Source organism: Macaca mulatta, chromosome 19 (assembly GCF_049350105.2).
Source record: "Macaca mulatta isolate MMU2019108-1 chromosome 19, T2T-MMU8v2.0, whole genome shotgun sequence".
NCBI lineage: Eukaryota > Metazoa > Chordata > Mammalia > Primates > Cercopithecidae > Macaca > Macaca mulatta.
The window spans coordinates 10,008,300-10,030,403 of NC_133424.1; the positions used below are offsets into that span (position 1 = coordinate 10,008,300).

Genomic DNA, 22,104 nt, shown 5'->3' on the forward strand with positions numbered 1-22,104 from the left:
TGACATTTTTCTGAACATGTAAAGGGATTTTTTTTTTTTTTTTTGGAGACATTGTCTGTCTTTGTCACCCAGGCTGGAGTGCGGGGTGCAACCTCAGCTCACTGCAACCTCTGCCTCCTGGGTTCAAGCCATTCTCCCATCTCAGCCTCCCTAGTAGCTGGGATTACAGGCATAAGCCAACGTGTCAGGCTTTTTGTTGCTGTTTAGTAGAGATGGGGTTTCACCATGTTAGCCTGGCTAATCTTGAATTCCTGGCCTCAAGTGATCCGCCTGCCTTGGCTTCCCAAAGTAATGGGATTGCAGATGTGAGCCACTATGTTCAGCCAAGGGATTTTTAATATGAGAAAAAAAATTGGACTGCATGTTGAATATCAGAAATAATTGTATTATTTGTATACGATATCGTGGATACTAAGCTGAAATAGCAACAACATAACAACTAGTAAGTGCTATAAATAAGTCACCATCTTCACCACATCAACCTTACCCCCAAATCCCCAAACCACTCTGGGTCTGGTAACCAATAATCTGCCAGAAAAAATATAGACTATAATAGAAAAATCCAATCACGTCAGGAACACAGAGACAATACCTTGAGCATAGTAGATCTTCAGTGAGTACTAAATGAAGAAGTAACTGGGTGCACGAAATTCAACAGGAGACTAAAGTTTATAGGAAAGAGTGCAGGAGAGTTAGAGGCTGTTCAGAAGCTACCTTATTAAAGACGGGCCCTGGATTCCAACCGGTGCGAGAAGGGAACAGAACAGAAGGTGGGAAACACTGGTTTCTGTGAAAACTCAAGTACCATCGAAGCACAGGGACTTCACCTTCATAGACTCAATAAGTATGGGACTTTCCAGTCTCATTACTGTGGAGGTAAAGCCTAGTACTCATTCTCTCTCCTCTTTTCCTTCTTACCCCACCAGCCCTCACTGGGTCACACTAACTCTGATGGTTATCACTGAAGTTTTCTCCACTATCTGTTCCTGGGAAGCCATACTGGGTTTTTCCAAAGGCTGGGAGCAGAGAATTACAGGTGAGCATGTTTAAATGGGCATGTTTAAAGTTTCCAGTGTCTCAAGGGCTAAATTCTCAGAGCACCTAATTAAATTGTTCTGTTTTCTTTCCACTCTCCAAACAGTTCAGCTCCCTTTGAGTAGTAAGAAGATGCTAGAATGGAAAATTTTCAGTTAATTTTGTGTCAAAATAGGCAGTGGTAGGGCATGATGGATTTATTTCCCCCAAGAAGAAATTCTTTTCACTGGTTTAATTTAGAAGTCACAAGTTTTCCCCTAAGGAAAGGTTAATTTCTGCAAGGAACGAAACTCAGGAATCATCTCCATGCGATGTGCCTCCCTTGAAGAGTCTTTGGAGATTTTATGGATCCGTTGGTATTGAAAATTTGTGGAAACGGGCCAGGCGCGGTGGCTCATGCCTGTAATCCCAGCACTTTGGGAGGCCGAGGCAGGCAGATTGTGAGGTCAAGAGATTGAGACCATCCTGGCCTACATGGTGAAACCTCGTCTCTACTAAAAATACAAAAATTAACTGGGTGAGGTAGCGCATACCTGTTGTCCCAGCTACTAGGGAGGCTGAAGAAGGAGAATCACTTGAACCTAGGAGGCAGCGGTAGCAGTGAGCTGATACCATTGCACTGGTGATAGCACCATTGCACTCCAGCCTGGGTGACAAGAGTGAAACTCCATCTCAAAAAAAAAAAAAAATTATGGAAACAAAGATACTGTTTCTTTTTAAATATTTTTTCTCAAATTAATTTTTATATATTTTTTAAATTATAGAATTATGTATCATGTACAACTTGATATTTGGAAATATGTATACACTGTGGACATTCAATGTATCTAATTAATATATACATTATCTCACATAGTTGTTTTCCTGGTGAGAATATTTAATATCCACTAAGAGAGTGGATATAGCATTTCAAATAATACCATATATCATCATTAACTAAAGTCATCCTGCTGTACAATAGATCTCTTGAACTTACTTCTCTTACATAAGTGTAATTTTGTATTGTTTTACTAACATCTGCACTACACCAACACTGCTCCTCATTCCCAAACCACTCTGGGTCTGGTAACCAATATTCTGCTTCTTTGAAATCTATATTCTATTTCTTTGAGATCACCTTGGTTAGATGCTACATACGAGTGAGATCATGTGACATTTGTCTTTCTGTGGCTCGCTTATTTCACTTAACACAGTGTTCTCTGGGTTCATCCATGTTGCAAATGACAGGATTTCCTTCTGTTTTATGGATGAATCATATTCCATTGTGTATATATTCCACATTTTCTTCATTCATTTATTTGCAGACAACTAGGTTGATTCTGTGTCTTGGCTACTGTGAATAATGCTCCAATAAACATGGGAGTGCAGATATCCCTTCCACACACTGACTTTGTTTCTTCTCGATACATACCCAGTAGTAGGATGGTTGGATCATATGGTAGTTCTATTTTTAAGTTTTTGAGGAACCTCCATACTGTTTTCCATAATGGCTTCACTAATTTGCATTCCCACCAACAGTGGAGAAGGGTTTCCTTTTTTTCATATCCTCGCCAGCGCTTACTATCTTTTGTCTTTTTAATATAATAGCCATTCTAGATGAAGTGAGGCGATATCTCATTGTGGTTTTGATTTGCATTTCCCTGATGATTAGTGATGTTAACCCATATAAAAATATATGTTGTCCATCTGTGTGTCTTCTTTCGACAAATGTCTTTCAGATCTTTTGCCCATTTTAAAATTGGGTTATTTGTTTTCTTCCTATTGAGTTGTTTGAGTTTCTTATGTGTTTTGGATATTAACCCCATATCAGGTGTACAGTTTGCAAATATTTTCCTTCATTCTGTAGTTTGTCTCTTCACTCTATTGTTTCCTTTGCTATAGTTTAATGTAATTCCATTTGTCTATTGCTTTTGTTGCCTGTGCTTCAGAGGTCATATCCAAAAAAACCACTGCCCAGACCAAGGTCATGAGGTTTTCCTCCTATGTTATTTTCTAGTTTTTCTATTTTAGGTCTTACATTTAAAACTTTAATCCATTTTGAATGGATTTTTGTATGTAGTGTGAAATAAGTATCTAATTTCATTCATCTCTGTGTGGATATCCAGTTTTCCCAACACCATTTATTGAAGAGACTGCCCTTTCCCCCTTGTGAGTCCTTGGCACCTTTGTTGAAAATCGGTTGGCTATAAATACATGGATTTATTTCTGGGGTTCATATTTTGTTCAATTGGTCTATGTATCTATTTTTATACCAGCACCATACTGTTTTGGATATTATAGCTTTGTCAAATAGTTTTAAATCAGGTAGTATGATGCCTCCAGACCTCACATTCTGTATTTGTCCCGATTGGCTAGCAACTTAGAACTTTTTAAAAAGAGGCAAAGGCAGAGGACAACAAAGGAAGGAGGAAATAACTTGTGGAATGCTGAGAAAGGTAAAAACACCTTCAAATAAAAAGAACAGGCTATGACCAATGCTTGCTTGGACCAGTATAAGCATGCCAGGGCAAATATTTAGGCTAAATTGTGGGAGCGAAGAACACAAAGTACACTGATTTCTTTATTACAGCTAGCAGATAATTAAGAATGTTTGCACGGGTCTTTGAATAAATTTTGCTTCTAAGAGAAGTTACTATTTATTCCTAATTAGACGGGGAGGAAAGTCTTTGAAGAGGAGCCTCTACTTTACTTTTTACAGCCTTTAGGAGCCAAGACCTAAATCTACGGAAGTCAGACTTGAGAACAGAAGCACGAAGTCCCCAAGTGGCTCCCTGGGAGGAACGTCAGGCAGGGACCCTTCTACCTTCTACCCGTGACTTTTTTTTTAACTTTTATCTCAAGTTCAGGGGTACAAGTGCAGGTTTGTTACTTGTGCAGGTAAACTTGTGTCATGGGGGTTTGTTGTACCCAGCTATTATTTCATCACCCAGCTATTAAGCCTAGTACCCATTAGTTATTTTTCTTGATCCTCTTCCTCCTCCCACCCTCCATCCTCTGAAAGGCCCCAGTGTGTGTAGTTCGCCTCTCTGTGTCCATGTGTTCTCACCATTTAGCTTTCACCTATAAGTAAGAATATGCGGTATTTGCTTTTCTCTTTCTGCATTACTTTGCTAAGGATAATGGCCTCCAGCTCCATCCATGTCTCTACAAAGGACATTGATCTCCTTTTTTTCTTTTTTTTTTTTTCCCCCCCAGAGTCCTGCTCTGTCACCAGGCTGGAGTGCAGTGGCACTATCTCGGCTCACTGCAACCTCTGCTTTCCAGGTTCAAACTGTTCTCCTGCCTCAGCCTCCTGAGAAACTGGGACTACAGGTGTGCACCACCAAGCCCAGCTAATTTTTGTATTTTTAGTAGAGACAGGGTTTCACCATGTTGGTCAGGATGGTCTCGATTTCTTAACCTCGTGATCCACCCGCCTTGGCCTCCCAAAGTGCTGGGATTACAGAATTGAGCCACCACGCCCAGCCTGATATCATTCTTTTTTATGGCTGCATAGTATTCCATGGTGTATATATATACCATATTTTCTTTATCCAGTCTATCTAAATGTCTATGGACATTTAGGTTGGTTCCATACCTTTGCTATTGTGAATAGTGCTGTAGTGAACATATGCATGCATGTGTCTTTATAGACTAATGATACATATTCCTCTGAGTATATACCCAGTAATGGGATTGCTGGGTGAAATGGTATTTCTGTCTTTAGGTCTTTGAGGGATCGCCACACTGTCTTCCACAATGGATGAACTAATTTATACCTCCACTGACAGGGTATATGCATTCCTTTTTCTCTACAACCTCACTAGCATCTGTTGTTTTTTTACTTTTTAACAATAGCCATTCTTACCTGTTGTGGTGGCTCACGCGTATAATCCCAGCACTTTGGGGGGCCAAGGCAGGCAGATCACGAGGTCAGGAGATCGAGACCATCCTGGCTAACACGGTGAAACCCCGTCTCTACTAAAAATACAAAAAATTAGACAAGCGTGGTGGCGGGCACCTGTAGTCCCAGCTATTCCGAGACTGAGGCAGGAGAATGGTGTGAACCCAGGAGGCGGAGCTTGCAGTGAGCCAAGATCGCACCACTGCACTCCAGCCTGGGCGACAGAGTGAGACTCCACCTGAAAAAAGAAAAATAATAATAGCCATTCTCACTGTCCACCCTTGATTTTTGGACCCATAGATTTTATATATTGGGGATGTAGCACACTATGATTTCTCTTTGTCTTATGGTGTATATTACATCCTGCCAATTTTGTAGTCAGTGTCTGTGTATTCAAATACCTGCATTAATTATTTTTATTCTCTTTGACATTACAAACACATTCCCCTATTGTCCAATTAAAAACATTTTTCAAAATACTCTCCCATACTCCATGCCCCCTTTAGGCTATGCTTTCTCTCTTCTCTCCCCTTCCCTAAAAAACTTCATAGTTGGTGTACATTTGCCACCTATATTTCCTCTATACACACTCTTCACCTACTCCATATGGACTGTTACTGTCCTACCCTTCTATTTAGAGGTAATAAATGAAGCCCTTCCTAAAATCAACAAAGGCTTCCATGTCACCAGAAAATGTCAAAAACTATTGTTCGCTCCTCATTTTGTTGGTGCTTTCACCAGGACAAAACCTACTCACCAATTTGCTTTCCTTCAGGAAGGACCCCTTTGGAGTAGATGGTGAATCCCAGGGACTGAAAAGGGGAGGAAATGGGGAGATGTTGGTTAAACCACAAAGGGCTCTAGTGATGCAAGATTAATAAGTTGTGGAGATCTCCTGTACAAAACAGTGCTTGTAGATAGCAGTAATGTATTGTGTAGAAAAATATGCTTAAAGACAGATCTTATGTGTGGTTATCACACATTAAAATATTAAAGGCAGTTGAAACTTTAAGAGGTGATGGATATGTCCCTAGCCATAATGGTGGTGATGGTTTCAAGGATGTATGCGTGTTTCCAAACTCATCATGTTGTGAAACTAGGCCGCATAAAACTTAGAAACTAGGCCTCATAAAAAAAGAACTTAAAAAAATTAACACCAGGTGGCTCTGGATAGGGTCCCACCCTGATAGGGTCCCACCCTGCCAATTCCGGGAAACAACCTCATGGGGTCCCACCCTGCCAATTCCGGGGGTCCCACCCTGCCTCGAAGTTCCCGGAATCAACAACTCCAGGAAAAAACCTCATAAGGTCCTGCTCTAACCAATTAGAACAAGACACCTTGCTCAGGCCATAGACAGACCCAATTACCACGCGCCTAAAGCTTTGTTTGAATTTCGCGCCCTAAGGTGTGTTTGAACTTGTGTTTGCCTATAAAAACAGCCTGTAACAAGCAGTCAGGGTCCCAGGGCCAACTTAGAGCTTGGGACCCTAGCGCGCTAGTAATTAATAACTCTCTGCTGTGAATCTCGTGTCAGTGATCCTTCGTGGCGACCCCTGCCCAGGAAGGAATCGACAGTTCGGTTCCAACAGTTGTCTACATTACATGTCTACAGCTTTTACGTTTCAATCATACTTCAATAAAGTGGTTAAAACAAAAGAAAAGTAAATTTTACAAAAAGACCCTTTGCCTCTATAACCTTGTGGACACCAAGGGATCCATAAAATCTCCAAGGTTTCTTCAAGGGAGATACATCCCAGAGAGAAGATTGCTGAGTTTTGGTTCCTTATAGAAATTAAACTTTCCTGCCAGGAACAGTGGCTCGTGCCTGTAATCCTAGCACTTTGGGAGGCCGAGGCGGGTGGATCACCGGAGGTCAGGAGTTAGAGACCAGCCTGGCCAATATGGTGAAACCCCATCTCTACTAAAAAAAAAAAACTACAAAAATTAGCTGGGCATGGTGGTGAGTGCCTGTAATTCCAGCTACTCAGGAGGCTGAGGCAGGAGAATCTCTTGAACCTGGGAGGCAGAGTTTGCAGTGAGCTGAGATCATACCACTGCACTCCAATCTTGCGAGAGAGCAAGATTCTGTCTCAATCAATCAATCAATGAAAAGAAAAGAAAAAAGAAATTAAACTTTCCTTAGGGAATACTTTGTGACTTTTGAATCCAACTAAAGAAAGAAGAGTTTCTCCTTGGAGAAAATAAATTCATCTCCCACTACCACTGCAAAATTGCCTGAATTCCATTCTGCTATCTTCTTTGTACCCTAAGGGAGCTGAATTATTTGGAGGGTGGAAAAACAATAGAACAATGTATTTAATGAGGCTCTCTGAGAATTCAACCCTTGAGGCAATGGAAACCGGCCCCTGCCACCCCTCAGTTTCATTCTCTGATCCCAGCCTTGGGAAAAACTCAATTGGGTTTACCAGGAACACACCATGGAGAAGAGAAAGCATCAGTGACAATCATCAGAGTCAGTGTGACCCAACAAGGGCTGCTGGGGTAAGAAGGGTAAGAGGAGAGAGAGTGGGTACTGGGCTGTACCTTTGGAGTAATGAGCTTGGACAGTCCCATATTTATTTAGTCTATGAAGTTCCTGTATTTTTTTTTTTTTTTTTTTTTTTTTGAGACAGAGTTTTGCTCTTGTTGCCCAAGCTGGAGTGCAATGGCGTGATCTTGGCTTACCGCAGCCTCCGCCTCTCAGGTTCAAGTGATCCTCCTGCCTCAGCCTCCTGAAGCACCCGCCACCACGCCTGGCTAATTTTCTATTTTTAGTAGAGACGGAGTTTCTCCATAGTCAGGCTGGTCTGGAACTCCTGACCTCAGGTGATCCGCCACCCACCCCCCCCACCTGGCCTCAGCCTCCCAAAGTGCTGGGATTACAGGTGTGAGCCATTGCGCCCGGACTTGAAGTTCCTGTATTTTAAAGGTACTTTAGGCCGGGCGCGGTGGCTCAAGCCTGTAATCCCAGCACTTTGGGAGGCCGAGACGGGCGGATCACGAGGTCAGGAGATCGAGACCATCCTGGCTAACACAGTGAAACCCCGTCTCTACTAAAAAAATACAAAAAAACTAGCCGGGCGAGGTGGCGGGCGCCTGTAGTCCCAGCTACTCGGGAGGCTGAGGCAGGAGAATGGCATAGACCCGGGAGGCGGAGCTTGCAGTGAGCTGAGATCCGGCCACTGCACTCCAGCCTGGGCGACAGAGCGAGACTCCGTCTCCAAAAAAAAAAAAAAAAAATAAAGGTACTTTAGTTTTTACCAAGACCAGTCTTTTGCAGCCCTTGTTCTGTTCCTTTTCTTTCCTTCTGGAAGCTGAAGCCTCTTTCCGGGAACACTTAGGAATGCCCAGGCCTTGAATGTATGATTTTCTGATGGTCTCTAAATCCTCTCCACTCTCTGCCATAAACTGTAGGTTCCTGGTAAGTTTCCTGAATCCAGTCACCAGTTCATGAGACTCACTGAAGACCTGTCCTGCCCGAGGTATTGTCTATTTTGTTTCTAATGTGATTGGATTTTCTTTTATAATTTTACTATGCTGTTGGCAGATCTGACTTCAAATATTACTAAAGAATTCTATACCGTTGTTGTCATCATTATTTTTTTACTTCAGTGTCCACAGTACCATGTAAAAAATAATATTGTTTTTGACATTTGAAACTCAGGCCAATTTCCTTTATTTCATTTTACCAATGTCTTTAAATGTTCAGGAGAATCTCAAATGATTGATGCTGAGTAGACTGCCTTGGCCTATTCATGAATTTAAGAGGAGTGCTGTAGTGTTTGTTGATTGATTGACTGATTGATTGATTGATTGAGATGGAGTCTTGCTCTGTGGCCCAGGCTGGAGGGCAATGACATGATCTCGGTTCACTGCAACCTCTGCCTCCGTCTTCAAGTGACTCTCTTGTCTCAGCCGCCCAGGTAGCTGGGATTACAGGCTTGCACCACCACAACCAGCTAATTTTTGTATTTTTAGTAGAGATGGGGTTTCACCCTATTTTGGCCAGGCTGGTCTCTAACTCCTGACCTCAAGTGATCCGCCCACCTCGGCCTCCCAAAGTGCTGGGATTACAGGTGTCAGCCACTGCACATAGCCTGAGATAATGCTGTAGTGTTTTAATATAGACTATGCTGTTGGCTGTGGTTTCCTTTACTGGGTTAAATTGTCCTTGGTGGCCTGGCGCGGTGGCTCAAGGCTGTAATCCCAGCACTTTGGGAGGCCGAGGTGGGCGGATCACGAGGTCAAGTGATCAAGACCATCTTGGCCAACATGGTGAAACCCTGTCTCTACCAAAGATACAAAAATTAGCTGGGCGTGATGATGTGCGCCTGTAGTCCCAGCTACTTGGGAGGCTGCTGCAGGAGAATCACTTGAACCCAGGAGGTGGAGGTTACAGTGAGCCAAGATCACTGCCAAAGTTGTGTTTCTTGAACACCTACTAATGATACAGGAGCTAAAAATAAATTATTTAGGCAGCTAGTGAGGGTAAGAGAGTCCTTGGTAAGAGTTTCCCTTTTAACAAAAAGCATCCCCCAGAATCATTTCTTTTCTAACAAAGAACAGCCTGAAAAATCAAACTGCAGACATAGAAAAGCAAGCTGCAAGCTTGCACGGGTGAATGCTGTGCCGATGGGAAAAGGCTCCCTGGGGGCCAGGAGTGTTCAACACGGAGGCTCCATCTTCCTTTTCTTTGTCAGCCATGTGCGCATTAAAAAGCAGGCAATATGGCTGGGCAGGGTGGCTCACATCTGTAATCCCAGCAGTTTGGGAGACCGAGGTGGATGGATCACGAGGTCAGGAGATAGAGACCATCCTGGCCAACATGGTGAAACCCCATCTGTACTAAAAATACAAAAATTAGCCGGGCACGGTGGTGTGCGCCTGTAGTCCCAGCTACATGGGAGGCTGAGGCAGGAGAATCGCTTGAACCCAGGAGGCGGAGGTTGCAGTGAGCCGAGATCATGCCACTGAGCTCCAGCCTGGGCAACAAGTGTGAAACTTCATCTCAAAAAGAAAAAAGAGATTTTTTTTTTTCATTTAATGAATATTTATAGAAAATTTACTATGTGCCAGGCCCAGTTCCAGGATAAGACAAAGTCTTTCTTTTGTATTTTACATGTTAATGGAGTGAACAATTACATCTGTAATTTCAGGTTATGGTAAGTGAAATGAAGAGAAATGAAGCAGGGTGAAGGGAAAGACCATGGCAATGTGAGGTGTTTGATGTGTTAGATTAGGTGTGTAGGCAGTGCCTTACAAGGCCAGTGATATTTGACAGAGACCCAAATGAAGAAAGACAACCTTGGGAAGATCTAGAGGAAGGACAGCCCAGGCACAGAGAACAGCAAGGGCAAAGGTACTCACGTGGGAAAAAAGTGATGTTGGAGGGTTCAGCAAGAAGGCAGGACTGGCTAGAGAGGAGTAAGACAGGAAAGATGAAGTCAGTCAGGGAAGTAGCCATGATCAGGGAGGACGTTACAGGCTGAGCTAAGTTTGGATTTTATTCTGAAGGTGACTGGAAACACTGAAGGGTTTTGAGCAGGCAAATGACATGAAATTTTAGTTTTAAATGACTGCTCTGGTGAATATGTGGAGATGACACTATAGAACAAGCTTATCCAACCCACAGCCCGTGTGCCACATTTGGCTCAGGATGGCTTTGAATATGGCCCAACACAAATCTGTAAACGTTCTTAAAATACTATGATTTAAAAAAAGAGATTCTTCATGCACTTTGTAAATGGCACACCTGGTCCAACCAGTCCCTTGCACCCTATGTAAATTAGACACCACCTCCTCAAGCTTATCTATAAAATTCATACGTTTCACTATGGAACTGGAAGACCCACTGGGCAGCCCCTCTCTCTCTGCAGGACAGAGCTTTTCTCTTTCTTTCATCCATGAAACCTCTGCTGTTAAACTCACTTCTTGTTCGTCTGTATCCTTGATTTCCTTGGCGTGAGGCAGCAAACCTCAGGTATTACCCCAAATAAATGACACTACTTCACTAAGTGACAGGTACCATGTACCTCTCTGGAAAGAAAAAAAACAACCTCAGATCCACCAATAAATGTAAAATTACCTACATGAGATGCACATCAGGAAAGAGCAAAGGATGGTCTCTTGTGGGGCTCACACTCTGACCCCCCTAACCCTCACTCTCCACTCTCCACTCACTGGTCTCTCAAATCCCAATTACTAAGCTCTCTGAGCCACGTGCAACCAGGCATTTCATCCTCCCAGCCTACGCTGTCTATTCTTTCCTTCCCCTGTTGAATCATGACCCAATCTTTCTCTCCTAGCTCCAAGATTCCTATTTCAGAACCCAGCTTCCCAGACTAAATTGGTCTTCTATGATGTTTTTCTGGTCTTTGATTAATTAAATATCTGTAGGCATCAGTAACGCTGCCCTTTTTCTACCATGGCAAATGTAATCATTTATTTTCAAATCTTAAATTTGCCTTTTGATTTTCCAGCATGACATGATTTATATAAGTTTTGAGTATTTTGAACCAAATCCGTGAATTACATATGTCGATGATCGACTCCGCTGACCTTAGTACGCTGCATCCCCACTGGAAAGCACGTACACACGAGAACAGACTCAGACGTGACTTGGGTTGTATTTTAATGGCCGTGTGCTTTTGTTTTCTCCTCTTACACATGTAGTCCACATGCTTTTTTCTCTTCTTGGAAGAATGACCTGGAGGCATTCTGAAGGAAGGAGCCACAGGAACCTGCATTAATTAGAAGCGCTGCATGGCAGTCAGAAGAGGTAACAGTTCTATTCATCTTGACCAGAATTCCATCCTTGATGGTTAACACAGTTTAAGATGGATATTAAGAAATGACGCTCATGCAAGGCAGGTTATTGTGCTGTTAAGAACAGAAGCTCACATTTATGATATGGCTGTTGTATGCCACAGAAACCAGACCAGAAAAATGATGTGAATCATCTCATTTAATTTCACTCTTCAATCTTTCCATGCAGGAAATATTTGCTACTCTTATTTAGAGGTGAGTTATCTGCTGCTAAGAGGGTTTACATGTCTTTCTTTTTTCTTTTCTCTTTTTTTTTTTTGAGACAGAGTCTTGCTCTGTCGCCCAGGCTGGGGTGCAGTGGCCGGATCTCGGCTCACTGCAAGCTCCGCCTCCCGGGTTTAGACCATTCTCCTGCCTCAGCCTCCCGAGTAGCTGGGACTACAGGCGCCCGCCACCTCGCCCGGCTAGTTTTTTGTATTTTTTAGTAGAGACAGGGTTTCACCGTGTTAGCCAGGATGGTCTCGATCTCCTGACCTTGTGATCTGCCCGTCTCGGCCTCCCAAAGTGCTGGGATTACAGGCTTGAGCCACCGCGCCCGGCCTTTTTTTTTTTTTTTTAAGACAAAGTCTCACTCTGTCGCCCAGGCTGGAGTGCAGTGGCACGATCTCAGCTCACTGCAACCTCCACCTCCCAGGTTCAATCGATTCTCCTGCCTCAGTCTCCCAAGTACCTGGGACTACAGGCATGCACCACCACGCCTGGCAATTTTTTGTATTTTTAGTAGAGAGGGGGTTTCATCATGTTGGCCAGGCTGGTCTCGAACTCCTGATCTCGTGATCTGCCCGGCTTGGCCTCCCAAAGTGCTGGGATTACAGGCATGAGCCACTGTGCCCGGCCACATATCTTTCTTAAGGTCACACAATAGTAAGTTAGTGGACCAAAATTCTGTTCCAGAAAGTCTCCCTCAAGATTCCATTTCCTAAATTACACCTTGGAAGAGTGATATATCCGAAATAACTTATCTTATGAGGAGGATTTTAATAATGTCAACAGCTATCATTTACTGAGACTCTTCTTATACTAACAAAGCCGTTTTTAAAACCTCACAAACAAGTGATGCTGGCAATCACATTTTTTAGAAAAAAATAACAAACGTACAGTTTGATAAAAGGTATGTGTTCTTTTGATCAAGAGCCGAGTAGCGTGACTATAGTCAACAACATTGTATTGCATATTTCAAAGTAGCTAGAAAAGAGGAAACGAACTGTTCCCAACACATAGAAAGGATAAATACTCAAGGTGGTGGACACCTCAAATACCCTGATGTGATCATTATGTATTCTATGCATGTAACAAAATATCACATGTACCCCATAAATAGGAAAAACATGAGGTATCAATGAAAGATAAGGAACTAAAAGTTAGCTGTCACATCACCAGTGTCAGGTTACAGAAAAAAAGATTGCCTGAGTTGAAAATGCATATCTTAATCATGATTATACACCTATTAGCATGAAGGAACTATGGAGATGTATCAAGAAAAGACATGGCATGTCTTCAGTTATTTGGAACGGTCCTATCAAAAAAGAAATTACTGTCCATAGGTTTGAATCAAATAATTAAAACTCATGAGTATATGATAAAGGAGAAAGACTGCTGCTAAAGATTGCTGCTAAATTAAAGGTAGTTTGAGAAACTCTACACATTTCAAATGGAATGAGGCTACCAAATGCCTGAGTGAATCAGGATCTTTGGAAGGACCCCGTAGAGGTTGCATCCAAGGGTGATATTGAAGAGTGATTGAATGTTGCTTTTTCCTCCTTTCCCAGTAGACACACCGGCTACATGAAAGCAGAAAACCATACAGAATTATCAGAATTCTTCCTCCTTGGACTCTCAGATGATCCCGAACTGCAGCCCGTCCTCTTTGGGCTGTTCCTGTCCATGTACCTGGTCACGGTGCTGGGGAACCTGCTCATCATCCTGGCCGTCAGCTCTGACTCCCACCTCCACACCCCCATGTACTTCTTCCTCTCCAACCTGTCCTTTGTTGACATCTGTTTTATCTCCACCACCGTCCCCAGGATGCTGATGAACATCCAGGCATGGAGCAAAGACATCTCCTACGTGGGGTGCCTCACTCAGGTGTATTTTTTAATGATGTTTGCTGGAATGGATACTTTCCTACTGGCCATGATGGCCTATGACCGGTTTGTGGCCATCTGCTACCCCCTGCACTACACGGTCATCATGAACCCCTGCCTCTGTGGCCTCCTGGTTCTGGCATCTTGGTTCATCATTTTATGGGTCTCCCTAGTTCATATTCTACTGATGAAGAGTTTGACCTCCATAGGCACTGAGATTCCCCATTTCTTCTGTGAACTGGCTCAGGTCCTCAAGGTGGCCCGCTCTGATACTCTCCTCGTTAACATTGTCTTGTATGTGGCCACAGCACTGCTGGGTGTGCTTCCTGTAGCTGGGATCCTCTTCTCCTACTCTCAGATCGTCTCCTCCTTAATGAGGATGTCCTCCACCGAGGGCAAGTACAAAGCCTTTTCCACCTGTGGGTCTCACCTCTGTGTGGTCTCCTTGTTCTATGGAACAGGACTTGGGGTCTATCTCAGTTCTGCTGTGACCCATTCTTCCCAGAGCAGCTCCATGGCCTCAGTGATGTACACCATGGTCACCCCCATGCTGAACCCCTTCATCTATAGCCTGAGGAACAAGGATGTGAAGGGGGCCCTGGGGAGACTCCTCAGCAAGGCAGCCTCTTGTCTCAGAACTAAGAGGATGCTATAGGTCCCTTAAGCAAATGTGAATTCACATATTCTGAATCTTTCTCTCCCCTAAAAGATATGTTGCAGTTTCCTATTTTCAAAGCACCTATGACTTTGCTTAACATGTTTTTGTATGGGCGGGCACGGTGGCTTACGCCTGTAATCCCAGCACTTTGGGAGGCAGAGGCAGGTAGATCATGAGGTCAAGAGATCGAGACCATCCTGGCCAACAGGTGAAACCCCGTCTCTACCAAAAATACAAAAATTAACTGGGCATGGTGGCGCGCGACTGTAGTCCCAGCTACTTTGGAGGCTGAGGCAGGAGAATCGCTTGAACCCAGGAGGCAGAGGTTGCAGTGAGCCAAGATGGCGCCACTGCACTCCAGTCTGGGCGACAGCTCAAGAGTCTGTCTTAAAAAAATTTAAAAGTTTTTGTATTGGGTTGGTAATACAACCAATGGCCAACGATGGCCAAAACTGCCATGACTTTTGCACCCACCTAATATATTTCTGCTAAATTGCTCCCTCAGTAATTCTTTTTAAAGTTTTCTTCTCTGCCCGTAGTCCTTACAGTTCCATCTTTGATCCATTTTCTTAGTGATTCCTGAGATTTCTAACTTGACATTATAGAACTTTTCATGTCAAATGCTGACACGGGTCCTCGGAAATGATCCATTTGAATGTTACTGTTCTTCTTCTTAATTTGATTTTGCTCTTGTTTATCCCTGGAAGAAATAGAATGAAATTCACAAAATAATTCAAAGTGAAGTACTTACCATATCAAAACTCTGCTTACTAGTTTATATCTATAAGCTATTTCATCCTAAAAACCTTCCTTTGACTTATTTTCTCTCATTCACTCTATTTCTCAGAGGAAGAGATTGAGTTGAGGTCGGCTATATCAGGCAGTGTGACACTGCAGCCTCACTACTAACTTTGCTGACCTGAATTTTGTAAAAATACGAGCTTTTCAAGTTGAAAGCTGGGATCTAGATTCACAAGCTGGTTCATTCATAAAATTCACAGAGATTAGTGCCTCGGAGTACCCTGAGCTGTTGCTTCATTCCTTGTGATTCTTGCTTTTGTCCTTCTTTCCTTCTCTCTTCCCTTCTATCCTTCCTCCTTTCTCCCTTCTTTCTCTTACTCTCTTCCTCCTTCCTTTCCTTGTTCCTCTAGGTGGTTTTATTTGTTTTTTGGTTTTTTTTTTTTTGAGAGGGAGTCTGGCTCTGCCCCTCAGGTTGGAGTGCAGTGGCACAATCTCGGCTCACTGCAAGCTCCGCCTCCCGGGTTCATGCCATTCTCCTGCCTCAGCCTCCCGAGTAGCTGGGACTACAGGCGCCTGCCACCACACCCGGCTAATTTTTTTTTTTTTTTTTTTTTTTGTATTTTTTAGTAGAGACAGGGTTTTACTGTATTAGCCAAGATGATCTTCATCTCCTGACCTCATGATCCACCCGTCTCGGTCTCCCAAAGTGCTGGGATTACAGGCGTGAGCCACTGTGCCAGGCCTGTTGATCTGTTTTTGATTTGATTTGATTTTTGTACATGGCAGAAAGTAGGGTTCAATCTACTTCCCTTTGCATCGAGTTTGTTCTGGGAAGGGTTTAGTTTGATGTGCTGTGAAACACCCTATTAATAACATCCATGTGGCAGCAGAATGTGTTAGCCTAGGGTTCGATCTGTCTAAGTGGTGGTTGTCAGAGCATTGGGTTTATCCAAATGTCACAAAGGCAAGATTATGTTTGAGCCCTGCTCATGAACGTTCAGTTCCTCCTCAGGCCAGCCTCTTCTCCATGACAGATCAAAGTCTCAGAACTAAGTGGATGTTGTAGGTCCATTAGGCAAATGTGAATTTAAATATCCCAGCTCGACCTGGCGCAGTGGCTCATGCCTGTAATCCCAGCGCTTTGGGAGGCTGAGGTGAGTGAATCACTTGAGGTCCCAAGTTCAAGACCAGCCTGGCCAATGTGGTGAAACCACGTCTCTACTAAAAATACAAAATTAGCTGAGCGTGGTGGTGGGTGCCTGTGGTCTCAGCGACTTGGGAGGCTGAGGCAGGAGAATTGCTTGAACCTGGGAGGTGGAGGTTGCAGTGAGCTGAGATTGCGCCATTGCATTCCAGCCTGGGCGACAGAGTGAGACGTTGTCTCAAAAACAACTACAAAATTAAAAGAAAACAAGAAGTAAATATGCTGGCTCTTTTTGTCCTGTAAGTGACATGCTTCATTTTTACTCTTCCCAAAGCACTTGTGATTTGGCATTTGGTACATGTTTTTACTTTAGGTTCTCTTCAATAACTCCCTTGGTATTTTCTTTCTAACTTTTCGTTTTTCTATACAGTCTTTAAAGTTCCATCTTTGGTCCATGTTCTTAGAGCCACTCTTGAGAGTTCTCACGTGTTGTTTGAAACACTTACCATATCGAGTGCTGACATGATGACACACTTTCCTCAAAAATTACCCATTTGCATGTTAGCAGCCTTCACCTAAACTTGGTTGTGTTCTTGTTTCCTCTGGAAGAAATTGGATGAAAATCATACAGTGTTTACCCTTTTAGGATTGTGCTTGTTGCTTTACATGTATGACTTTATTTAATCCTGAAAACATTTCTTTCTTTTTGTTTTTGTTTTGTTTTGTTTTGAGACACAGTTTCACTGTGTTACCCAGGACAGAGTGCCATGGCGCTGTCTCAGCTCACTGCAACCTCCACCTTCTGGGTTCAAGCAATTCTTGTGTCTCAGCCTCCCAAGTAGCTGGAATTATAGGTGTGTGCCACCACACCTCGCTATTTTTGGGGTATTTTTAGTAGAGATGGGGTTTTGCCATGTTGGCCAGGCTCATCTCAAACTCCTGACCTCAAGTGACCCGCCTGCCTCGACCACCCAAAGTGCTGGGATTATAGGCATAAGCCACCACACTTGGCCCTGAAAACATTTCTTTGACATATGTTTTCTCATTCACCCTGTTCCACAAAGGAAGAAGCAGAGGTGAACTATAACCTGGCAACTTGACATAGATACCACACTCCTAATTTTACTATCCTTTATTTCATAAGAACAGTGATGTGATTTTTTACATCAAATTAGGAATGTAGATTTGTAAGCTTGTTTGTTCTAATGATTCATAGTAATAAATGCCTAGAATAACTGAGATGTTGCCTCCTTCTTTGTGATTATTCCTTTCTTTCTTCCCTCCTCCCTTTTTTACTTTCTTCCTTTTCTCCTCTTCCCTCCCTTTTTTACTTCCTTTCCTCTTCTTTCTTCCCTCATTCCCTTGTCTTTCTTTCCTCCTTTATTCCTTCTTGTCTGTCTTTATTTGACCTTTATTTCCCATAATTGCAGTTTTATGATCTAACCCCAGATCATAGAACACGTAATAATTGTACGATAGAAAAGATCTGTTCTCTCATATAATTTAATTTTCTTCTGAGACTTTTTGGAGATGTATTCAGGAATGGAAGCCACAGACACTGGATTGTGTTTGGGATGCAGTTCACTCTTTTGACGAGAATTGGTAGAATTGGGTCTGCAATGAAGGATGGGGTAGTAGATGATGTCAAGGTTCATCCCACATCCCTGAGACCCTCCCGCCATCTCCACACACACTATTCTGTCTGCCAATGGTCAATGTCAGCTGGGGGATCCACTTTTCCCAATGCGTGGTGGCAGAAAGGTAATGAATGCTTACAATTTTATGTTGCTCTGGCTTTTTTTTTTTTTTTTTTGAGACAGTGTCTCACTGTATTGTGCAGGCTGGAGTACGGTGGCTTACTGTAACCTTGAACTCCTGGGCTCAGGCGATCCTCCTCACCTTCCCAAATAGCTGGGACCAGAGGCGTGCATCATCACACTCAGTTAGAGGGTCTCTCTGTGTGACTAAGGCTTGTCTTAAAATCCTGGTCTCAAACCAGGATTGGCCACCTTGGCTTCCTGAAGCACTGGGATTATAGGTGTGAACCACCGCACCTGGCAGGCATCATTTTGAATACAGGCTTAGTTTTCTCATGCTAGAGGCAGGGTTCCATTGCGTTTGACACAGTTTCCAATTCCACACCACCCTCAAATGGTTCAAGCTGGTGGAATTGTTGCTCCTCGCATCATCCTTTGAAAGTGTAAGTTGTAAAAGTTTACGGATTCTCCTCAGAGGGTTCATCTGAGAAGCTGCCTCAAGCAGTTAGAAGATACAGCTTCCTGAGGCAACTTCAGCTGCAGAGACCAGGGAATGAGGGGGAGGCTTTAGAGACCTGAAACTTCTGCTGGCAGCCTTCCCACCAGGCTGCCTCCTCCCAGGAGAGTCCCTCCCTCAGCCCCAGTCCCTGGGCGGGAGCCTGCTTTCTGGAAAAAGGCCTCACAGCCTGGTGGCCACAGACCCAATTCCAGTATCAGACCCGCCGGTGACCACTGTGTCAGGATTCAACAACCTCTCCAGACTCTGATTCTCACTGGCAAAACCAAAAATCTGTCTCTATTTGATCACGAGTACTAAGGCTCCAATGAGACAGTGTATTTGAAAAACCTTGGGAATCCACTCTCCAAAGCCTAGCGGGGTTTGTTACTACTATCCAACTCAATGTACAATTGTAAGATAAATTGAAAAAATGTAGAAATCCATTAAAAAGAAAAGTTGAAGGTCTCACATTTCCTGGTTTCCAAATAAATTACAAAGATCCAGAAATGAAAACAGTGTGGCACTACAATACATAAAGACACACATACAGAAAAATGGAATAGTAAAGAGAGCCCAGAAAGAAACTCGTGTATATGGTCACATGATTTTCCAAGAACATTCATTGGGAAAAAGCCTTTTCAACAAACAGTGTAGGAAAAACTTGATTTCAACATGCAGAAGAATGAAGGTGGGTTCTTACCTTACACTATACACAAAAGTTAACATAAAATGGATCAAAGGTGTAAACCTAAGTTCTAACACTATAAAATTCTTAGAAGAAAACATTGATCAATACTTTCTGGACATCGGGTTTGGTAATGATTTGATCAATACCTTCATGATACTGGGTTTCTTAGTGATTTCTTGAATATGTCACCAAAAGCACAGACAGCATATAGATAACTTGGACTATATCAAAATTTAAAAACCTTTGTGACTCAAAGGACACTATCATCAGAGTGAAAAGTTAACCCAGGAAATAGGAAAGTATACCTGTAAATCATATATATGCTTAGAGGGTAACAGCCAAATGATATCAAGAACTCCTACAACTCAACCAAATAAATGCCCCATTAAAAATGGGCAGAAGGCCAGGTGTGGTGGCTCACGCCTGAAATACCAGCACTCTGGGAGGCTGTGGCAGGCAGATCACCTGAGGTCAGGCGTTTGAGATCAGCATGGCCAACATAGTGAAACCCTGTCTCTACTAAAAATACAAAAAATATAAAAAATTAGCTGGGCGGGTGGCCTGCACCTGTAGTCCCAGCTACCCAGGAGGCTGAGTCATGAGAATCACTTGAACCCAGGTGGCGGAGGTTGCAGACAGCCAAGATCATGCCATTGCACTCCAGCCTGGGTGACAGAGCAAGACTCCCATCTCAATAAAGAAAAAAAATGGGCAGAGGACTTGAATAGACATTTCTCTAAAGAACATATGCAAATGGCCAATGAGCATACAAAATGATATCCAGCATCACTCATCAACAGGGGCTTGCAAATAAAAAACACAATGAGATACCACCCAATAGGATGGCTATTAAGAATAAACGAGCGAAAAAGCCTGTTGAGTTTTGATGAAACTCTAGGGAACAAGGAATGCTTATATGGGGCTATGGAAATGTAAAATGGTGCAGCAGCATGAAAATCTGAACGATGGTTCCTCATAAAATGAGAAACAGAACTACCATACAATCCTGCAAGTTCACTTCTGGGTGTATACTTAAAATAATCGAAAACAGGGATTTGAACAGATATTTGTACGCCCATGTGTGGAGGAAAGGTTAAATACTAAATTTGAACTCAATTGAACATAGACACCAACAATGGTCAGCAAGTCCTGGAACAGGTTGTGTGAGCCCCTTGAGGCGTTCATCCAGCGCTGTTTCGGTGAAATCTCTATTTCAAATCTGTTCCTATACGGTAGTTATTGAAAAACGATAGACAATCACAAAAACACGTTGACCTTTTTGTGTTCCTTGGGCCCAGTCACGAAGAGCCTTCGTGACTGGACCTCATGCCAAACAACTTGTTACAAAAAGAGCGAGGGTCCCAGACTGCGCTGAAGCTTCATGAGACCTCTCCTCATCAGTGCACGGACGGGTGGCCGACTCTGGAGCTCAGGCTGTTGCTTCCCAGTCTGGTGGTGAATCCTCCATAGTTCAGTGAGTGTAGTGTCTTGACTCTGTAGCAGGCTCTTGCTTCCTGGTCTGGTGGTGAATCCTCCATAGTCTGGTAAGTGTGTGTGTGTGTGTGTGTGTGTGTGTGTGTATATATGTCTTTTCCCTTCTTCCCTTCCCATTGCAATTTGCTTATTATATCAATTTGCTTTTTTTTTTTTTTTTTGAGACAGACTTTCCCTCTGTCACCCAGGCTGGAGTGCAGTGGCACGATCTCAGCTCACTGCAACCTCCGCCTCCTGGGTTCAAGCGATTCTCCCGCCTCAGTCTCCCAAGTAGCTGGGATTACAGGCACCCGCCACCACACCCATCTAATTTTTGTATTTTTTAGTAGAGACGGGGTTTCACCATGTGAGCCAGGATGGTCTCAATCTCCTGACGTCGTGATCCGCCTGCCTTGGCCTCCCAAAGTGCTGGGATTACAGGCGTGAGCCACCGCGCCCAGCCTCAATTTGCTTATTATAGTAATTTGCGGCCGGGCGCGGTGGCTCAAGCCTGTAATCCCAGCACTTTGGGAGGCCGAGACGGGCGGATCACGAGGTCAGGAGATCGAGACCATCCTGGCTAACACGGTGAAACCCCGTCTCTATTAAAAAATACAAAAAAACTAGCCGGGCGAGGTGGCGGCGCCTGTAGTCTCAGCTACTCGGGAGGCTGAGGCAGGAGAATGGCGGGAACCCGGGAGGCGGAGCTTGCAGTGAGCTGAGATCCGGTCACTGCACTCCAGCACGGGCGGCAGAGCAAGACTCCGTCTCAAAAAAAAAAAAAAAAAAAAAAAATTATAGTAATTTGCTTACTATATCATTTGCTTATTTTATCTACATTGCCATTTATGTGGGATAAAGCTTGTTTACCCTTAAAGGTATTTTGTGTGTGTGTGTGTGTGTGTGTGTGTGTGTTTTCTTCTCCCCTTGTGCATTTCCCACACAGAACACCATGTTTATGGCAATGTTATTCACAATATCTAAATATATGGAAGCAACACAAGTGTCCACCAGCAGATGACTGGAGAAACACAATGAGATCCATCCATACAATGGAATATTATTCAGCTTTAAACAGGAAGACACTTGTGACACATGATACAACAGGGATGAATCTTGACAACATTATGCTCAGTGAAAGAAACCAATCACAAAAGGGCAAATACAGACTGATTCTATTTATGTCAAGTATTTTGTGCAGTTAAATTTGTAGAGATAGTAATCAGCTAGCGGTTAGTGAGTTGAAAGAAGGGATTTTGTTTAATGGTTGCTGAGTTTTTGTTCTGTAGGATAAAAAAGTTCTGGAGATGGATGGT

The 22,104-nt window shown here is 43.3% G+C and overlaps 1 protein-coding gene across 3 annotated transcripts in view; it reads left to right on the forward strand.

The window, feature by feature from the left end:
• Positions 1–17,603, forward strand: part of LOC709567 (olfactory receptor 7D4-like) — a 44,137-nt gene extending 26,534 nt beyond the window's left edge. The window contains exons 2-6 of one of the 3 annotated variants that reach the window (XR_013408854.1): positions 927–1,036; positions 8,334–8,401; positions 11,592–11,697; positions 13,514–14,752; positions 15,773–17,603. Coding sequence is in view for 2 of the 3 variants with exons in the window: in XM_028839062.2 (XP_028694895.2) it covers positions 13,530–14,483 (954 nt within the window). In the remaining variant the exon portion in view is untranslated. Of the gene's footprint in view, positions 1–926; positions 1,037–8,333; positions 8,402–11,591; positions 11,698–13,513 lie in introns of all 3 variants that reach the window. The other 2 variants (XM_028839062.2, XM_077977252.1) reach the window with 2 other exon arrangements.
• Positions 17,604–22,104: the final 4,501 nt, after the last annotated feature.